Genomic DNA, 18,750 nt, shown 5'->3' with positions numbered 1-18,750 from the left:
TGTTGGTGTCCGGGGAAGTGCTGCGATGAGATCTGTGGCGTCGTATTGCTATCCAGGGGTCAGGGGTCGAGGGGGGTAGAGAACCCCTGTATACAAGGTGCTTTGTGGCTTCAATACGTGGACAACCGCATCTGATTTGGGTTGTAGTAGGAGGAGGGGTAGGGCGAGGTGGGGCAACGCTGGGCCCAAATACATATCAGGTTCATATCTATTAATATGTACAAATCACCTCAGACACAATACCGGATCAGTAAAAGGGAGTATAAAGGCATTTCAACTACGCAAGTTCATAAACATGATTTCTTTTTTTTTTAAAAACGTCCAAACGTAACTGCTGCCGTGGTCCCCTTGAGCTCAGCGGGAATCAAACCGTCGGCCAGACAGGAGTTGAGATGGGGGCGGGCAGATAGACTCTCAACCTACACACGATCATAATACTATCGACATAACAATCATATTCATAAAAACAGGACGTAAACAAAAGGGAAGCCGTCATCGCCGTGACACGCTGAGGCAGAGCGACGGACAGCTGTGAGCCGGCTCAGGAGGAGGCTCAGGATACCAGCTTACGATACTTGGAGAGTGTCTCTCATGCAGGGGGGTCTTCAGGAGGGGCCCAGACCCTTGTAGCCGACCCCTATCTGTGTTGCTTGCATGCACACAGCGCACCAATGGGGCTGGTCTAGCACAGGCCTGGGGGGGGGGGGGGGGGGGGGGGGGAGTCGGCAGAGAGGCAGGGTAGGGGGAGGATCAGGAATATGAGAGAAAGTTTGGTGTTTTTGGGGGGGCAAAGGTGAGCACGCAAGGAGAGGAGGGGAAGACGAGAACAGACTTGTGTTAGCTTAAGTTTGTCCTCGCTTAGGTTTGTGTTCGCAAATCTGGTGTAAGTAGGCTTGCATTAACCAGGTTTGTGTTTGCCACCAAGTATCTCCTGGTAAGGTCTGTTTGGTGCGGTGTAAGCGTATAGGCCTACTGTTTGTGTGTGTGTGTGTTCTTGGATATTGTGTGGCACATGACAATGTGCAGAGAAGCGCCAACAAGGTGTCTGGCTAACATAGCGCTCCGCTGTGCAGCACTTAGTGGTCACTGAGCCGCTAACAGAAATATTAAGAGTTGCCATAGCTAGCCTGTTAGCTTGGTTCCTCCAGGGTTCGGACATGGAAGTATGAGGGCAGTGAGGTTTTTGAACAGACTAGATCAGACTGGATTACCCCTCCGTCATACAGAAACTACTGGTCCTCCAGTAAAACGATTAGATGAGTAAAAAGTGCCACGTTATCCCTAAGGGCTGCCCAGGTTCTGCTCCTGGCTAAGAGTATGTTAGGTGGCATCGTCTGGCTGGTTGAGAATGCTGGTTTAGGTGCGAGAACATCTCATACACTTGATGCTAAATGGTCCCTCTATTTAAATGCTAACTTCCTCCATGGGCTAAATCTCTACGGGACTAGGCCAACTGCCACACAACAGCATGTAGCCTTGATGCTATGATATGCTATATGATATGCTACAGCTTCTCTCCTTCTTTGCTTTATACATAGCACTGCACGCTAGCACCACATAGGCTAATACATAGGGCAGCTGGCTAGCACCACATATGCTAATATATAGTGTAGCAGGCTATCACTTCATTTGCTAATACCTAGAGTGGTAGGCTTGCATTGTATAGGCTAATACATAGTATTGCGGGCTAGCACCACATATGCTCATATATAGCGCTTCGCTCTAGCACCACATATTCTCATATATAGCACTTCACGCTAGCACCACATATTCTCATATATAGAGCATTGGGCTAGCACCCCATTTGCTAACAAACGCCGTTGTGCAGGGCTAGTGGCTTCTACATGCTAGTACTAAGTGCTAATGTACCATGACAGACTTTTCAAGGCATTTAAAACAATAATAATAATAATAATAATAATAATTTTACATAAAAACATGAGAAAAGGTGGCGATTGATTCAGGTGATAGGTAGGTATGTGTGTAGTGTGCTCCTGGGCGCTGCATGAGCTAGCCGCAGTAGCTAGCTAGCATCAGGTATCGCCATGGAAACTGTATAAACAGGTAGAGGTTCAGATCTCGATTCTGACCATCCCGTCCGTATTGCATCCTTACATACAGAGGAGTAAGCATACAATACTGTAACGTCAATAAAACAAAGTCTGAAATTATATCAAATAAAAAAGCAATAGTGCCAGAGAGTAACATTAAAAAATAACAATAAAAACAATGATATTCACAAGCGTTCTTCGATTCTGTAGTTTGTTCTGGTTTACATATGGCACCGCTAACCCTGGTGTAGCTAGCCACACCGTTGCTAGCCGCGATGTAGCTAGCCAAGGCTAACCGGGCTAACCATGGTGATGGAGGCCATTGTGGTGGTGGCGGCGGTGGTGGTTGTGGGGGAGGGGCATACTGGGGGCTGTATGCCCACTCTGAGAGTGATAAAGTGGGGTTTGGCATGGGCCAGGGTCAGGGTTAGCCTGGCTAACGCCAGACCTCATCTCAATGTACATTGAGATGAGGTATGGGAACCACACATTCATTTTCTCGTATTTGAGGCGTGGTTTACGATTGCCCGGAGCCGTTTATTGGGCGCTACGAATGTCTATCATATGAGTCTGTAGGTAGCTCATAGCCAATCAAAGCCTGTTGGTAGCAGGGCAAAGACATCCTTCTTGGTAATGAAAGAGTTCAACGCTGAAAGTTGTCCTTTTTTCAAAATAAACTTGCGTCCTAAACTACTTAGAACACTATCTAAGGCTGCATCGAAAGGTAACGCGTCTGCTGCCATTTTGGATCCGTAAACTACAAGCTTCGGTGTGTCGCATAGACGTTGTCATCGTCCCTCCCCGTTCTGTGATTGGTTCCCTATCTCAGGCGAAAATCGGATCCATGGAATCCAGGCTGCCTAGCAGCGCGAAATGAAATCGCGCGCAAGGCAGCATGGGTACACCCGGGCTAGGTCAGGGTGGGTGCTCAGGCGAAGTACATGGTCCTCAGGGTGTCATGGTGGATCTGGACCGCCTTGGCCAGCGCCTGAGGGTCCCGGCCGTTGCTCTGACCAGAGACATGGCTGCCCTCTCCACTACACAAACAAAACCACACACACAACACACTTGGCATCAGGCATTATGCACATTTAAATGTTATCATTGAGCAGACTGAGACAATCGTGTTTTCGAATATCATATGCAATGGAGTTTAATCAATATATTTGAATCACTTTTATAATCCAATCATAGTAATGTCCTCCATGAGAGGACCAATGAGGACGTTGGACCATCTCACCTGTCGTGCTCCTTGTCCACCAGGTGGTAGCGAGCGCGAAAGGCGACCAGACGTGCGTAGTAGGCCGGGGCGGGGATGGACACAGAGCGTGTGCAGCGGACGTATGTGTGGCACAGCTGGTAGGTGAGGATCTGCAGCTCGTCCGCCGTGAAGCGGTTGTCGTCCCACAGGACGTAGTAATGGGAGGGCCGACTGGTGCCCTGGAGAACACAACACAAAACAAAACAGACACACACACACACAGACACACACACAGTAGCATTATAGCTGTGTAGTATTTAGGGGTGAGGTTTTGCAGTTTTGTCACTGTGCAGTTGTTTAGCGGTGAGACTAATTAGCAGTGTAGTCGTGTTGCTATGTCGAAGGGTTTGTAGGGGAGTTATAATGCAGAGGTGTGGTAGTTTAGCTGTGTTCATAGCATAGTTCTTGTGTTGCGGTGCAGTCGAGCAGCAGTGTAGATGTGTAGGGGGCTGATATATAGTGGTGTTAATGTGTTGCAGTTTAGCTATGTCCCAGGGCAGCTGTGTCACGGTATAGCTGTGGAATAGTGTAGATGATCCTAGCGGTTTAGACACGTAGCAGTGCAGTTTTGTTGCACTGCAATTGTGCAGTGATGTAGCTTGAAGCCATGTAGTTCTTTAGCGGTGTAGTTTGGTCGTTGTTGCACTGTTGTAGATCCGTTGTTGTGTATTTATGAGGCCGTGTGTGTGTGTGTCAGTATGCTCACCTGAATTCCAGCGTGGCTGCACAGGTAGAAGTCGAACTCAAAGGGGTGTGTGATGCTGGTGTCCACGGTGGTTCCTGCTGGAATGTTCCCGCTCTTCCCAATCTGGCAACCACAAATCCCTCATTATACATAGCTGTACACAACTCGTCATCAACCCAACACATCACTGAATCCGAGAGGGACAGACAGTAAGATGCGTCAAGTGTACTCACTCGTTCCGACTTGTCTGCGCAGAAGAGGCGGGTGTGATGGCGTTTCTGGACCACTATGTAGGTGATGCCGGGCTGGTAGTCCTTCTCCAGCTTGATGCAGGCGTCCCGGATCGCCAGCAGCTCATAGTGTAAGATCTAGAGGAGAACAGAACTTAAGGTTAAGCAGCTGATCAGACTGACCTAACGGAACAACAATCAGACTAACCTAGTGATCAGATGAACCAACTGTTACAACAATCCTAATACTTACAATCAGATGAAGCTAGTGTAGCTACAACCACCATGTACTGTAACTACATTCAGTATGAATGGCAAGTCCAATCACAATGACGAGAACGCCAAGCTTTAAGCCCGTTCCAACGTTCACACATTATTTCTGCGGTACACTTGGTCATCCATAGTAACGTTCCCTTGGACTTAAAAAGTTCAAACTAAATGTTACGGTTTTGACCCATCAGTCTTGTCGTTTTCCACCTCCTTGGCCTCAAAGTGCGAAGCAATATAATCAATGTAGCCATGTGGTTGACGGTAACTACTAAATTTCTCTCAAAACAATAACCCAGAACAGAGTCTGGGGTGTAGCCGGACCTGGGGCAGCTGTCCCTCAGGAACCCCGTCCCGGTAGAAGATAATCCTGGTGGGCTTGAAGCGGGTCGACTTGTAGAACTGGATCAGGAGCTCTCGCACCATGAAGGACAGGTCCTCAATGATCTCCTGCCTGGGCCTCTGGACACGGACCGTAGCACAGTACCTGCTGGGGTGGGCGTCCATACTGCCTACCACCTGGGGAGAGGATGGAAGTAAATCTGTATCCCTCAGACTTGATACTCTACACTACTTATAGTATATATTTGTTTAAGTTTACTTGTTTGTTTGGGTACTTTTTTTTTCCATTACCATTAAAAAAATATGATTAATAAAAATCCCCCATGGATGAAATGAGAGAATATTAGTAAAATATCCAGAGAATACAGATGTGGGCTGTGGGCTGCAGGTTACTTTCCAACAATGTTCAGCCCCTGCCATCATGCATAATGCTGACAAGCTAAACCCTCTCTCCTTTTCTCTCTGAGGCCAAAACATGTCCCCCGTCTGAACCTCTCTCATACTCACAGTCTCCTGCCAACCCCACCGTAAATGTTATGAAGGCGGAGGCTGAGGTCTACAATGATGTAATATCCTGTTTGGGGTAGCAGGGGAATGAATGACTCAGCACCGAGTCACAAGTGTCTCCTCTATGTTCTCACCTCTCTCTCGTCCTCATCTCTCCTTTTATTTTCTCCCCCTCTCTCCTCGGCCTCTCATTATCTCCTCCCCTTCTCCTCTTTGCTCCTCCCCCTCCTCCAGTACTAGTTTGTTTATATTCAAACAAAACTCCTCGTGAAGCAGCCGCAATTGTGCTATGTTTAGGTCAAAAAACAGACTGCATCATAAATAGCATTTCGCTAGCCGAGCTACACATTCATAGTAGGCAGTTACCACCAAGAAGTAGAATAGAAACAGAAACAGTGAATGACATTGGGATTTGAACAGAAACAAGTTCCTTGCTTGAAAACCTAGCTCAATAAATGACTGAACTGTAAAACTAACAAGTCATGTTACTTGTCACGACAACAACGTAATTTGAGTACTATACTGTTAAATGAGCGGATTGTTAAATGATATTGTCCATCCCAGTCAGAGGCGAGCGACTTCAGATTTGAGTGTTCTGTATGCTCTAACTGGCTTTGAAACTGTGTGATGTGAACTAGCGTAGCCTGGCTGGCTGGTGGCCGTGAAGGGGCCGGGGGGTTGGGAGTGCCATAAAGCTACTAACAGCAGTCAAAAAGTAATAAAAGAAACTTACAGCAGTGATGGAGGGCTTCTTGCCGTCCCCAGCAGGGGGGTGGGTGACATCCGCTCCCAGGAAGATAACAGGCTGCTGGAACACCGCCGAGCTGAGGGGAGCAGAGAGGGAGAACTAAGATAGCCTGATCAGCCAGGAGGAGCATAGGCCTGGTCAGAGGGGTGTGTCTGCAGCTGAGGGGGCAGTGAGGAGGGGAGGGGCTACTGACCGTTGGTGAGGGACCAGGATGTTGTTGATTCCTCCCAGCTTCACGTTGATCTTGAGGCAGAGGTTGGACAGCGTCTGGGGAGACGTCTTCACCACGTTCTTCACCTGGACACACTGAGTGGCCATGCCCAGCAGGGTGTCTCCCACACGCTTCACCTCCGCTACACACAAACACACACTTCACGGTTACTATCACGGTCTAGAAAATACTATGCTACACTACATTGCATTACAAACACACTTTACTGCTCTTTAGAACTAACTTTACCACCAAAGAAAATATGCATACAAATACCCTCTCTGAAACAAAGGTCATCATTAACACTCTAGAACAAATTACCTATACCATTAAGTTCACATTATTCATATTGTTTAAAACATCCTGTACATATAACCACTTTTTAGTCAGCCAAGATTTAAAACTAGATTAGTTCAAAGAGGTTTCTCAGTGCAGACTAGGTACTTCCTAGAAAAGATAAGAAGCTTTCTAAGTTCGTTTGAGGAGGTGTCTGGGTCCATCTGGTATAGTTTCTGGTGGTTTATTGGTCTCTAGAGTGAGTATGAGGTGGTTTCTGACTGCAGACAGGGGTATTTGTAGACTGGATTAGAGGTTTTTGGGACTTTCTAGACTAGTATGATGTGGTTTCTGACCATAGACGGGGGTCTTCCCAGGCAGGATGACGATGATGAGCTGCAGGCCGGCGTAGGTGTTCTTCAGGTGTCTGAACATGGGCTCCACACTGTCTGCTCCCTGGGCGTATTTACAGAAGCACGGCTGGCCCTGGATGGGCATCCCAGCGTCCTTAGAGATCTTACGCAGCTGGTCCGTGAAGTTCCTAGGAAGGAAGCGGGATAGAGAGCGTAAGGTGAGAACCTGCATCGACCCACTACTACTTGATAGTATTAGCAATGTAGTGTCACCTCCTTCCAACCCCGCTCATCTCTCCTCCTTCCTCTCTTCCTCCTTCTCCTCTATCCATCTCTCCTCCTTCCTCTCTTCCTCCTTCTCCTCTATCCGTCTCTCCTCCCATTCCTCTCCTTTCTCTCTCGTCCTCCTCCTCTCTTACTCCCTCCTCTCTCCATATCTTCCCTCTCCATCTCCTTTATCATATTGTAAGGACCATCAGCATTCATAAAAACGTATCGGACGTCATCTCCACGTACTTGAGCACCTCCTCTCGGCACTGTTTCTGGGGGGCGAAGCAGGCAATGGCCCACACCTTGATCTCAATGCCGTTGTAGAACTGTTTCCCCCGCATGTCCCACACCCCCTGGTTAGGTGTGGCGATGGCCCGGTTCTGGTCCAAGAAGGAAAAAAAACCACAAGCTCTTAAGTTATAATCAGATCATGGTTGTGACTCGTTCGACCCAGTAGTGTCTATGAACATAGCTCTACGGTGTGTCACACAGCAGCTCCTCTCACCCGGCCTCCATACTGCAGGATGGGTGCAGGCAGCACCCTGCCTGTCACCTCGGCCATCTCATCCTTCACCTTGATCCCAAACTCCTGGATGTACGGGTCCAGGTTGAAGTTGGCGTTCTTCATCTGCAGGCGAACAGAGATCAAAGGTCAGTCTTTGTCATTTCTCTGTCTGGTAGTACAACCCCTGTCCACGACCTCTCATAGGAGGCAAGACCCCATCCGTCCAACCAGTGGTCTCCACTTCTCACCAGCCGGCTGATCTCTTCCTGTCGGTCGGGGGCAGAGCGAGCCGTGGCCTTGATCATCGTCGAGGTCTGGTTATCAGTCAGCTTCTTGATGCAGCGCTGGCCTGCTACAATGTTACACACCTGAGGATACAACAACACACCTGTTACACCTGCTACAATGTTACACACCTGAGGACACAACAACACAACTGTAACACCTGCTACAATGTTACACACCTGAGGACAGAACAACACACCTGTCACACCTGCTACTATGTTACACATCTGCAGACACACACCTTTAACACTCTGCCTATTACCTTGAACAGGTATAAGAGTTATTTAATGCAGGTGGGGAAGGGCATGGTGGGTTCTCTTACCTCCAGGGGCAGGTAGGTGTGTTTCTGCTCCTGGCCCACCTGGAGACAGGGCAGGTGGGGGTACTTCAGCTGCAGGTTGTACTTCTGTTTGAAGTACTGAGCCACCGTACACTCTACTGTCTGACCACTCTCTAGCTGCAGGGGAAACCTGGGATGGAGAAGGAGAATATGGAGTCTCACTTTTGGACTCACCTAGGCAACACACAGATATGTTCTACGCAAACACACACAGACACACAGACAGCGGGTGTTTGATTGAGTTGCCACCGCATTCTGGAATTGGATCTGTGATTGTGTGTTGCTTTTTGAATAACCTGTATTTTAGAACATCTGATATGTATTTGAATGGCGGTCATTTAATGAATCCCTCATTGTTCTTCATCATCATCATCAGCACAAACTAAACTAAAAGCAGGTAGGAGGTCCATTTTGCTGAGTCATGGGATCCAAGGGCTACTCACGTCTGGTGGCTGGCTGGGCGGCGCGTGACGTTACACACACGGTACTTCCTCTTCATCTGCCCACAGTGGGTCACCTCTACCTTCAGACCTGGATGCACGCACGCAAGCGAAAGGAGGAGAGCGGGACAGCATTGTACTTGAGACCGGACTCCATGAATAGTTCGGAATGAAACAAAACAATGAAACAACCAATGCCAACAAAATAGTGTTTTAGGATTACGGTATGTAGAGGGCAATGGGAGGAGGCTACACCAAACATTCTACACTCACGACAGCCCATAATGAGTCCCTCTTGAGATACCTAGAAGTCTGCATGTGTGTGAAATGGTCTAATACTAGTGAGGACGGTGGTATCTTTAGGTGTGAGATGGTCTGACACTAGTGAGGTCCGTGCTATGTACAGGTGTGAGCGATGGTCTGATAATAGTGAAGTCTGTGGTATCTGCAAGCGTGTGAGATGGTCATACACTAGTGAGGTCCTTGGTATGTGCAGGTGTGTGAGATGGTCATACACTAGTGAGGCCCTTGGTATCTGAAGGTGTGTGAGATTGTCATACACTAGTGAGGTCTGTGGTATGTTCATGTGTGTGAGATGGTCTGATACTAGTGAGGTCTGTGGTAGCTTAAGGTGTGAGATGGTCATGCACTAGTGAGGTCCTTGGTATGTGCAGGTGTGAGATGGTCGTTCACTAGTGAGGCCCTTGGTGGATGCAGGTGTGCGAGATGGTCGAGGGTTGTCCCTGAAGTTCTTACCACTGCTCAGGAGCCCACCTTTAATCTCCTTGGTGAAGCGGACTCTCTGAGAGTCGGTCAGAGTCTTGGGCTGCTCGTCGATGTTGCGGATGTCCAGGACTTCGCACATGAACTCAATGACCGGCTGGGCTTTGTAGAAGGCGGTGGCAGACACTAGAGGGCGGCAGTAAACAGAGATGACTCATTTACTGATTGCCTAATACAACTAATAGGAAGCACTTTAATCCAAAGAGACTTTCAGTGAATTCAGATACATATTAAGCAGGCAGAGGTCATACAATTTTCTTTCTCAAGGATGCCTGCAGGTTGAGCACCCAAACCTTTTCGCTCCTATAGTCATGTGATTTCAAAGAGAAATAGAAATAGAAGAGATAGAAAATAATCAAAGTATGATCTATCATTTGAGTTGTGGCAAAGGCTGGTTGGCTATATGTTGAGTTTCCTTTGAGGGGAGTTAGGACATCATCACATCACGGTGCGTGATGGTGAGAAGCATACGACCTCAGCATACGACCGCGGTGTGTTTTGAAATATGAGTCCGATATGGTATAAAAAGTGCCTCATGCTTTCCGCCTCATCTGGGCTGTGACGGGTCAGTGACCAGTCAGTGACATCACTTCCAGCGCAGCGGTGACTCACCATCGATGTTGAGCATCATCTTCCACATGGCGGGGCGGACGGACTGGTGAAAGCCGAACCACACCTCCCTGCCCCCCCCCAGCGGGTGGTAGTACCCCTCTGGAGGGGAGAAAAAGGAACGGCCCACCGGGGTGTACCTAGAGGAGGAGAGGAGGAGGAGGGAGGTATGAGGTCAGAGACGACTTAAATTCTCCAGTCGAGGATGATTCAGTCTGACTCAGATGAAAACCACAAATCCCCTCATGATCCAGAGGGCATCGATGCCCTTTTTGGGCTGGGCCTCATGGTTGAATACCCTTATTTTACATTGCTCTGGATCAGAGCTGCAGCTAGATGAATGTAATGTAATGCATAATCAATAAAGTCTTTGTGCATCCATTCATCAATTTATCTATTGGTTTATGGGTTCATCAATCCATCTATCCCTCAACACATCCATCGATCCAACAACAGGGTAAAGTTTACTTACCAGATCGGAACATATTGAATTCGACAACCCTGATGGCAAAGTTAATATTTTGAACAAAGCCTGTAGTTTCCCATGTATGATAAAGTAGTATTTAGTTGAAACACTCTCTTTCTCTAAAGTACATACAACCTAAGGTAGATGTAGCTAGTGCTAGGTGTAGCGGCTAAGGCTGCCGTGCTATGGTGTGGTGGTGGCTAAGGTGTAGCAGCTGAGGCTGGCAGCTAAGGTGTAGGCGTAGCTACCTCATAGAGGCAAGGTGGCGCATGGCTACGTCCAGAGCCTGGACTGAGTCGAGGGGAACCTGCATTCGCCCGCTGACCAGCGTCTCCTGCAGGAGACGCCAGGACACCTTGGCTAGCCAGCGGATTGACACCTTGAAGATCCGGTCCTTTCCCTCGCCTGGGATGGTCACCTCAAAGTCCACCTGCGGGAAGGGAACTGGCGTTAATGTGGTCTACCACCTGGTGTGACTGTGGTCTGAGTTACAGACTACTACCTGGTGTGACTGTGGTCTGAGTTACAGACTACTACCTGGTGTTACTGTGGTCTGAGTTACAGACTACTACCTGGTGTAACTGTGGTCTGAGTTACAGCCTACTACCTGGTGTTACTGTGGTCTGAGTTACAGACTACTACCTGGTGTGACTGTGGTCTGAGTTACAGACTACTACCTGGTATTACTGTGGTCTCAGTTACAGCCTACTACCTGGTGTTACTGTGGTCTGAGTTACAGCCTACTACCTGGTGTTACTGTGGTCTGAGTTACAGACTACTACCTGGTGTGACTGTGGTCTGAGTTACAGACTACTACCTGGTGTTACTGTGGTCTGAGTTACAGACTACTACCTGGTGTAACTGTGGTCTGAGTTACAGCCTACTACCTGGTGTTACTGTGGTCTGAGTTACAGACTACTACCTGGTGTTACTGTGGTCTGAGTTACAGACTACTACCTGGTGTTACTGTGGTCTGAGTTACAGACTACTACCTGGTGTTACTGTGGTCTGAGTTACAGCCTACTACCTGGTGTTACTGTGGTCTGAGTTACAGACTACTACCTGGTGTAACTATGGTCTGAGTTACAGCCTACTACCTGGTGTTACTGTGGTCTGAGTTACAGACTACTACCTGGTGTTACTGTGGTCTGAGTTACAGACTACTACCTGGTGTTACTGTGGTCTGAGTTACAAACTACTACCTGGTGTTACTGTGGTCTGAGTTACAGACTACTACCTGGTGTGACTGTGGTCTGAGCTACAGACTACTACCTGGTGTTACTGTGGTCTGAGTTACAGACTACTACCTGGTGTGACTGTGGTCTGAGCTACAGACTACTACCTGGTGTTACTGTGATCTATAGACTACTACCTGGTGTTACCGTGAGCTACAGTAACACTGACACTCCACTGGTAATGAAGAGAAATCTGAAATTTCTTGGTCAGTGTAGGATACGCAATGACTTTCCACACACTTCTACGGTTAGTAAATATTAAATAATAATAATACGTTTGTTCACATGGCGATGTGTGGTTAAGCTTGTTAGGTAGAAACACTCGTCATCACACGTAACCATGGCAATGCACCATTTTTTATGACATGACGTTAATCACTGTACCTTCTCGCTCCCTATAGGGAGTGCAAGCACGGTATAGATGTTCTTCTTCCCGTCGTACACCGGCTTCCTGTCACCAAACAGCTGTGGCTTGAAGTGTTGGACCATGTACTCAACCACCTCTCTGGAACACACACACACACACACACACAGTTAACCCAACCACCTCTCTGGAATACACACTCACACGTATATAGGTAACAAAACCACCTCTCTGAAACACATACACACACACAGTTAACAGAACCACCTCTCTGGAATACACACTCACACGTATATAGGTAACAAAACCACCTCTCTGGAACACACACACACACACACAGTTAACACAACCACCTCTCTGGAATACACACTCACACGTATATAGGTAACAAAACCACCTCTCTGGAACACACACACACACACAGTTAACACAACCACCTCTCTGGAATACACACTCACACGTATATAGGTAACAAAACCACCTCTCTGGAACACACACACACACACAGTTAACACAACCCCCTCTCTGGAATAGACACACGCACGCGCGCACACACACACACACGCGCGCACACGCACACGCACACACGCACACGCACACACCTCCCAATAGGGGGGGCTAGAGTTAACATGGACCACCGACCCCACAAGCTCCCATGGTCTTAGTGATACGTGACACCCTATCAGTGAGCTCCCAGGGAGGTGGTGGGGGGCTGGAGGATATTGATCAAGCGCCTTGCATCTGGTCCAAGCAATATTTCATGGTCATGGAGAAAGGGGCAGAAGCAAAGAGAGGAGAAAGAAGAGGAGGAGGAGGAGGAGGAGGAGGAGGAGGAGGAGGAGGAGGGGTGCTGGTCTGAAAAGAGAAGGTTATGAGACCTTGACCTGGGGCAACCTTCTCACAACCTTTGTCTCCAACCATTCAGACCCACAGGGTGCTCCACCACAACACAAAAGCCCTCAAAGAGTAACTGTGCACGCTCCAAGAAACCGAACCTTTACTAATGTTCTCCAAGAGCTATCCTCTCCAAGAAGCAGAACCTTTACTAATGTTCTCCAAGAGCTATCCTCTCCAAGAGCTGAAGCCTTTACTAATGTTCTCCAAGAGCAATCCTCTCCAAGGGCTGAAGCCTTTATTAATGTTCTCCAAGAGCTATCCTCTCCAAGAAGCAGAATCGTTACTAATGTTCTCCAAGAGCTATCCTCTCCAAGAGCTGAAGCCTTTACTAATGTTATCCAAGAGCTATCCTCTCCAAGGGCCGAAGCCTTTACTAATGTTCTCCAAGAGCTGAAGCCTTTACTAATGTTCTCCAAGAGCTGAAGCCTTTACTAATGTTCTCCAACAGCTATCCACTCCAAGAGCTGAAGCCTTTACTAATGTTCTCCAAAAGCTATCCTCTCCAAGAGCTGAACCTTTATGTTCTCCAAGAGTTATCCTCTCCAAGAGCAAACATTTATGTGCTCCAAGAGTTATCCTCTCCAAGAGCTGAAATATTTACTAATGTTATCCAAGAATTTTCCTCTCCAAGAGCTGAACCTTTACTAATGTTCTCCAAGAGTTAATCTCTCCAAGAATTAGAACCTTTACTAATGTCTGATGTCCTTTACTGTCTTGTAACCGAAAGGTTGCTAGTTCGGTCCCCAGCTCCTTCTCGCTAGTTGAGTGGCTTGCTCAGGGACACATCGTGTTGATGTGTCCCTGAGCAAGACACTTAACCCTAACTGCTCCTGACGAGCTGGCTGTCGCCTTGCATGGTTGACTCTGCCGTCGGTGTGTCAATGTCTGCATTAACCGATGTAAGTCGCTTTGGATAAAAGCGTCTGCTAAATGCCCTAATTGTAATTGTAATTGTAACCTTTAAATGTTCTTCGAGAGTTATTCTCTCCAAGACCTGAAGCCTTTACTAATGTTCTTCAAGATTTATTCTCTCCAAGAGCTGAAACCTTTATGAGGTACTGAGGTGTGTGTTGGTATGGGAAGATCTCTCACCTGTTGACCCTGCGGGGGCACTTGTCCGGCTTGATGTCAACCTCGTAGTGGAAGACGTCCATCTTGGGGATCTCCACCTCAAAGTAGTTGGCCAGCAGCTTGATGGGCTTCCCCACCGTCCCCATACCTGGTCTCCGCGGTGCCTGGAACACCTGCTGCAGGGGAGGGGGGAAGGCCCCCATGGGGGGCACTGGAGGGAAAGGGGACAGGTGGTGAGAGGCATGGACCAAACCAGGTGGAACAAGGAAGAGAGAGAGGTTTCATTATAGAGAGAGAAGAAAATAGACAAGAAGAGAAAGAGGGAAGTGGAGGGAAAGGCAAAGAGAGCGACAGACAGACAGAGAGACAGACAGACAGACAGACAGACAGACAGACAGACAGACAGATGTAGAGAGAAAAAGAAACGGGCGGCAATAGATTAAGAGTGATGGAGACAGATAGGAAGACAGAGACAGTGAGAGAGAGCGAGCGAGAGGGACAGAAAGGGACAGAGTGAGAGAGAGAGAAGGAACAATGAGACGAAGGGGGGCCGTGGTGTTCGAAAGGCGGGAAGCAGAAGATAAAAGAATATTTAACACTGATTTGCAACCAGCAGCACAACAAAGAATTACACCAGATACTTGTTAAGCGACTACCACCCTCCGGACAGTGAGGGTGTTCTATAACATAGACACCAGGGTTAGCATGAAGGTTAGCCTACAGCCATGGAGGGCATGCTAGCCGTACAGGGTGCTAAGTCAGCCAGGTGGTTACCTACAGGGGCTAAGCATAACCAAGGGCAATGTGACTAAAAATGTTTATCTTCACCTACAAAGCTTAAATGTAAACCATGCATGCGTGTTATGTTGATTGCTTCTGATCAATAACGTTCAGGCCAGAAATAGAAATACTTCTAGATTATGATCAATTATAATTAAATATAGGTGTGATATTAGTTCAAAGGTTTGATGTGGATGAAGGCGGACTGATTGGGCTAGAGTTAGCCTAGGAGGGCAGGAAGCGCTATAATAGCACCCCCACTAGCAAGGAGCTACTGCTGATGGTAATCCCACGGTTTGGGTCGTAGCAGAACAGGGGCCCGAGAAGCTCCCGGTGACTCCTAGCCGAGGGGCCCCGAGTCTTAACCTTTCAGGTCCCAGAGAACGGCCCTCTCCCTCCCAACAAAGACCCCAGCTGCCCCACACACACACACACACACACACACAAACACACGGACACACACACGGGCCCCTCCACATTCCCAGCCTCACCATGGCAACACCACGGCAACAAGTATTGTCATGGAGATCAGGAGACCTCGGAGTATATATCTGTGTGTGTGTGTGTGTGTGTGTGTGTGTGTTTGGGGGGGGGGGGGGGGGTCGGTGGTGGTTTAGTGCATCACCAAACCACAACTTCTAATTTTAAACCACAGTGATAGACGGTGTGAGATGTGCGTGACAGGACAGTCTGGATAAACACGGACCCTGCTAACCCAGCTTGTTCGCCTGGAGTCCACACACACACACACACACACAAAGTCATGGTCACTAACATGCACAGCCTACGTGCACGCCCTGACAGCAGAGTGCCAGGGAAGGCAGATGGTGAGAGAGGCGTGGCAGGACTCACACATCTCTACAGACAATAGCTGTCACACACACACACACACACACACACACACCTCCAACCAACTGCTAAAACATGGGGGGGGGGCGGGGGGGGCTAGTCTCATGGTTTATGGGTGTTTGACTCTGAGCTGAAAGGTTCTGGGTTCGATCCCCGATGTCCGCAGTCCAACCTGTAGGCCCCCTAACCCCTACGGCTCCTTAATGTGTACCTAATTTCACTGCCAGTCTCTTTGGATGACAGCATCCCTGCTGGATGACTAACAGGTAAGTGAGTAAGACAGAGAGATGCAGGGGGGAATGCCTGTCAAGGGGCTCTGATGTGTCAATCTTACCCAGGAGGTAGAGGGGGAGCTACAGGTGAGTCTGCTGCTCCTGATTATTGATCTAAAATGAATCCCTGGTGATCGTTGCAAGTGTGAACCACTGGGCAGAAGCCTACATAATGTTTCTCTGGAGTTAAGTCACCACCTCTCAATGCTAATTGACAATCATCGCAAAAGACTCACAATATAATGTAACAATGTACCTAAGCGTTCTGTCAAAAATGTTCACATTTATTTTTGCATCTACTACTCCTACTTTCTTTTGTGTATGTTTTTTTAGAAAAAAAATATTCTTTTTTATCATTTTTTAAGTTTTTATCTGTCCGTTCTCTCTGCCACACCCATTTTTCCCATCGCTTTGTTTATCCCATGGATAAAAAAAGTAGTCATATAAAATCTTATTTAGCATAATTTGGTTGCTGTGACTATACAGGATTCTGGGAGTTTTATTTTAGTAGAATTGTCTTATCGATTTTGTGATGACTAAGCACAGGGATGATATACAAGTTATAATATTCATATTCAATATTAATGTATTTTTATATATTTGATCATCTTATCAGTAAGATGCCAACAAGAGACCACACAGATTGTTGTGGACCAGCAAGTTGGTGTGGACACACGTAGTGATCTGGACCAGAGTATTGTTCTGGATAAGAGTATTGTTGTGGACCAGTGTGTTTTGTTCTGGACCTATTAAGTCTGTTAGCTAAACCCAATCCTAACTTGGTCTTCACACAAGGACCTGAGAGGCGTGGAGATGAGAGACCCCTAGGGCCCTTCCCCCCCAGACCTTGAAATAAAAAAACTCCCATGAAGACACTCTTTGGGGGGCGCCACATTCAGACATGGGCTTATATTAAAAGTGAATCAGCATCTCTTACAAGCACTATTCAGGCTTGTAAGAGATGCGCACACACACACACACACACACACAGACACACGCACACACACACACACACACACACACACCTTTGGCCTGCTCTGAAACACAATCTGTTGACTATCCACAACAAAGTTTGGCTATTGAACTTCAGACCCGGAAAACTTTATTTACACCTGGTATGCATAATTGTATCATAAAATGTATGAATTGACGTGTATCTTATAAAAATGAACAGGCCTTCTGCATATGGTAGTAGTTGTAACAATGTGCTGGGTAATGGTAATAGTGACCTGAATGTAATTATGACACCTCCAGTCTCTAAAAGTTCCGTTCTCCACTGGAGTTCAATTTCTGCTTTAAATGCGAAAAAAATATTTAATTTATCCATCACTTTAGATCGCAGGCCAGTGCTGGAGTTCAAATCACCGTCTCAGTGTTGGTAGTTCGCGCCTCTGACATCCCTGGGGCCTCCATAATAGAATAGTGTGAGGGGGGTCTGGTGCCCAGGGAGAGAGGAGACCCGCCAGCTGCTGGCTCAGCCCAATGAGACTCCAAGGCGGGCTTCACCTCTGGGGATGTACCGCCATCCTCTCCGGAGGTTCCCAGGACCCCCTGACCCACGACCCCGCCGGTGGACATTGTCAACTAACCCAGAGAACAATCGATGGCTATAAATCCAAGGTATCTCTCTATTAAACCAGGATGGGGTCTGCTTAGTGCGAGATAAGTGCTGGGAATTATCCATCGCGGTTCGATTGCTCAAACGGACGGGTTTCCTTCAGAATATCCTCCCTGGTCCGAAGGGCCAAGGAGCTCGAGTGGTCACTTCCAGTATCCACCAGAGTGTAAAAGCTTACACAAACAGAAGGGGCAGATGATCATAGGACATATAAAGGGGTTATAAATGGACCTACCAGCGCCAGACGTTCCTGGCTCCATCCCATCCACTTAGCTGCGAGGATACAGGCCGACTAGTCCAAGTTCTGCGGCCACCGCGCCGGCCGCTTCAGGCTGGCAGCGGATCGGACTTCCAGCCCCCTCCAGGCAGCGTGCAGCTGAACGCCCGCCCGCTGTCCAACACACCCCCAGACCCCGCAGCAAAAACTCTGGCTAACGGCGGATAAAACCTGGAGGTTGACCCAGGATCCAAAGGGGCCAGTAACAGTACGTTTCCGAGCCTGGTGGTGGTGTTCAAATAGATCCTGTGGGCGGTTATCAGTTCCGCGGAGAACGCAGTGGCGGAGTGTCGGTGAAGCTGCAGTCCCTATGCGGTGTGTTGTCCTCCTGCTGGCCGCTCAGACAGGACTCTCCAGCCGAACAAAAAAGGCCCCCAGACCCCCACGCTTCTTCTCCGCCTCCCAAAGATTCAAAAGCCCAGTTCGGTTATCAGTCTCCACCCAGAGGTAGACTGCGGATACGACACCACAGATTGAACAATTTATCAAGTCTTCAACTTGAGGCCAAATACGATGTGTTATTATTTCATTTCTTACCTACATTTCCAATTTTCTAAGTTTTTATTTTCTAGAGCCAAATGATTGTAACATAAACAATTTAACCCCGGGATCATTAAAGATATTCTAGATGGAAATGTAGCTTATGGTAATATGCTAGTAGAATATTAGAATTTAAGTTTTTCTAACAGCATTGAATAGTGCGCAGAATTAAATCATATACTAAGATACATTGTATTTTCAAGTTGAATGATGGCGAG

The 18,750-nt window shown here is 47.8% G+C and overlaps 1 protein-coding gene across 1 annotated transcript; it reads right to left on the bottom strand.

The window, feature by feature from the left end:
* Window positions 1–734: 734 nt before the first annotated feature.
* ago1 (argonaute RISC component 1) lies at window positions 735–18,369 on the bottom strand. Its single transcript, XM_079747472.1, has 19 exons — window positions 17,951–18,369; window positions 14,218–14,407; window positions 12,249–12,369; window positions 10,878–11,059; window positions 10,167–10,303; window positions 9,528–9,680; window positions 8,775–8,862; window positions 8,314–8,461; window positions 7,955–8,074; window positions 7,707–7,829; window positions 7,448–7,581; window positions 6,935–7,119; window positions 6,285–6,444; window positions 6,077–6,167; window positions 4,819–5,013; window positions 4,231–4,365; window positions 4,019–4,120; window positions 3,292–3,491; window positions 735–3,088 (listed from the first exon to the last, which is right to left on the bottom strand). The coding sequence occupies exons 1-19, from the start codon at window positions 17,973–17,975 to the stop codon at window positions 2,980–2,982; spliced, it is 2,598 nt and encodes an 865-aa protein (XP_079603598.1). The 5' UTR covers window positions 17,976–18,369; the 3' UTR covers window positions 735–2,979.
* Between the last annotated feature and the right edge of the window lie 381 nt (window positions 18,370–18,750).

Source organism: Pollachius pollachius, assembly GCF_949987615.1.
Source record: "Pollachius pollachius genome assembly, chromosome: 1".
Classification (NCBI taxonomy): domain Eukaryota; kingdom Metazoa; phylum Chordata; class Actinopteri; order Gadiformes; family Gadidae; genus Pollachius; species Pollachius pollachius.
The sequence above is the reverse complement of the archived record's forward strand: the minus strand, read 5'-3'. Positions and strand labels throughout refer to the sequence as shown.

Coding starts and splice junctions, on each gene's coding strand:
- ago1 (XM_079747472.1), bottom strand. CDS start 17,975: ATGGAGCCAGGAACGTCTGGCGCTG. Junction 9,681..10,166: donor GATGATGCTCAACATCGATG/GTGAGTCACCGC, acceptor GCCGCCCTCTAG/TGTCTGCCACCGCCTTCTAC. Junction 7,830..7,954: donor AGGAAGAGATCAGCCGGCTG/GTGAGAAGTGGA, acceptor GTTCGCCTGCAG/ATGAAGAACGCCAACTTCAA.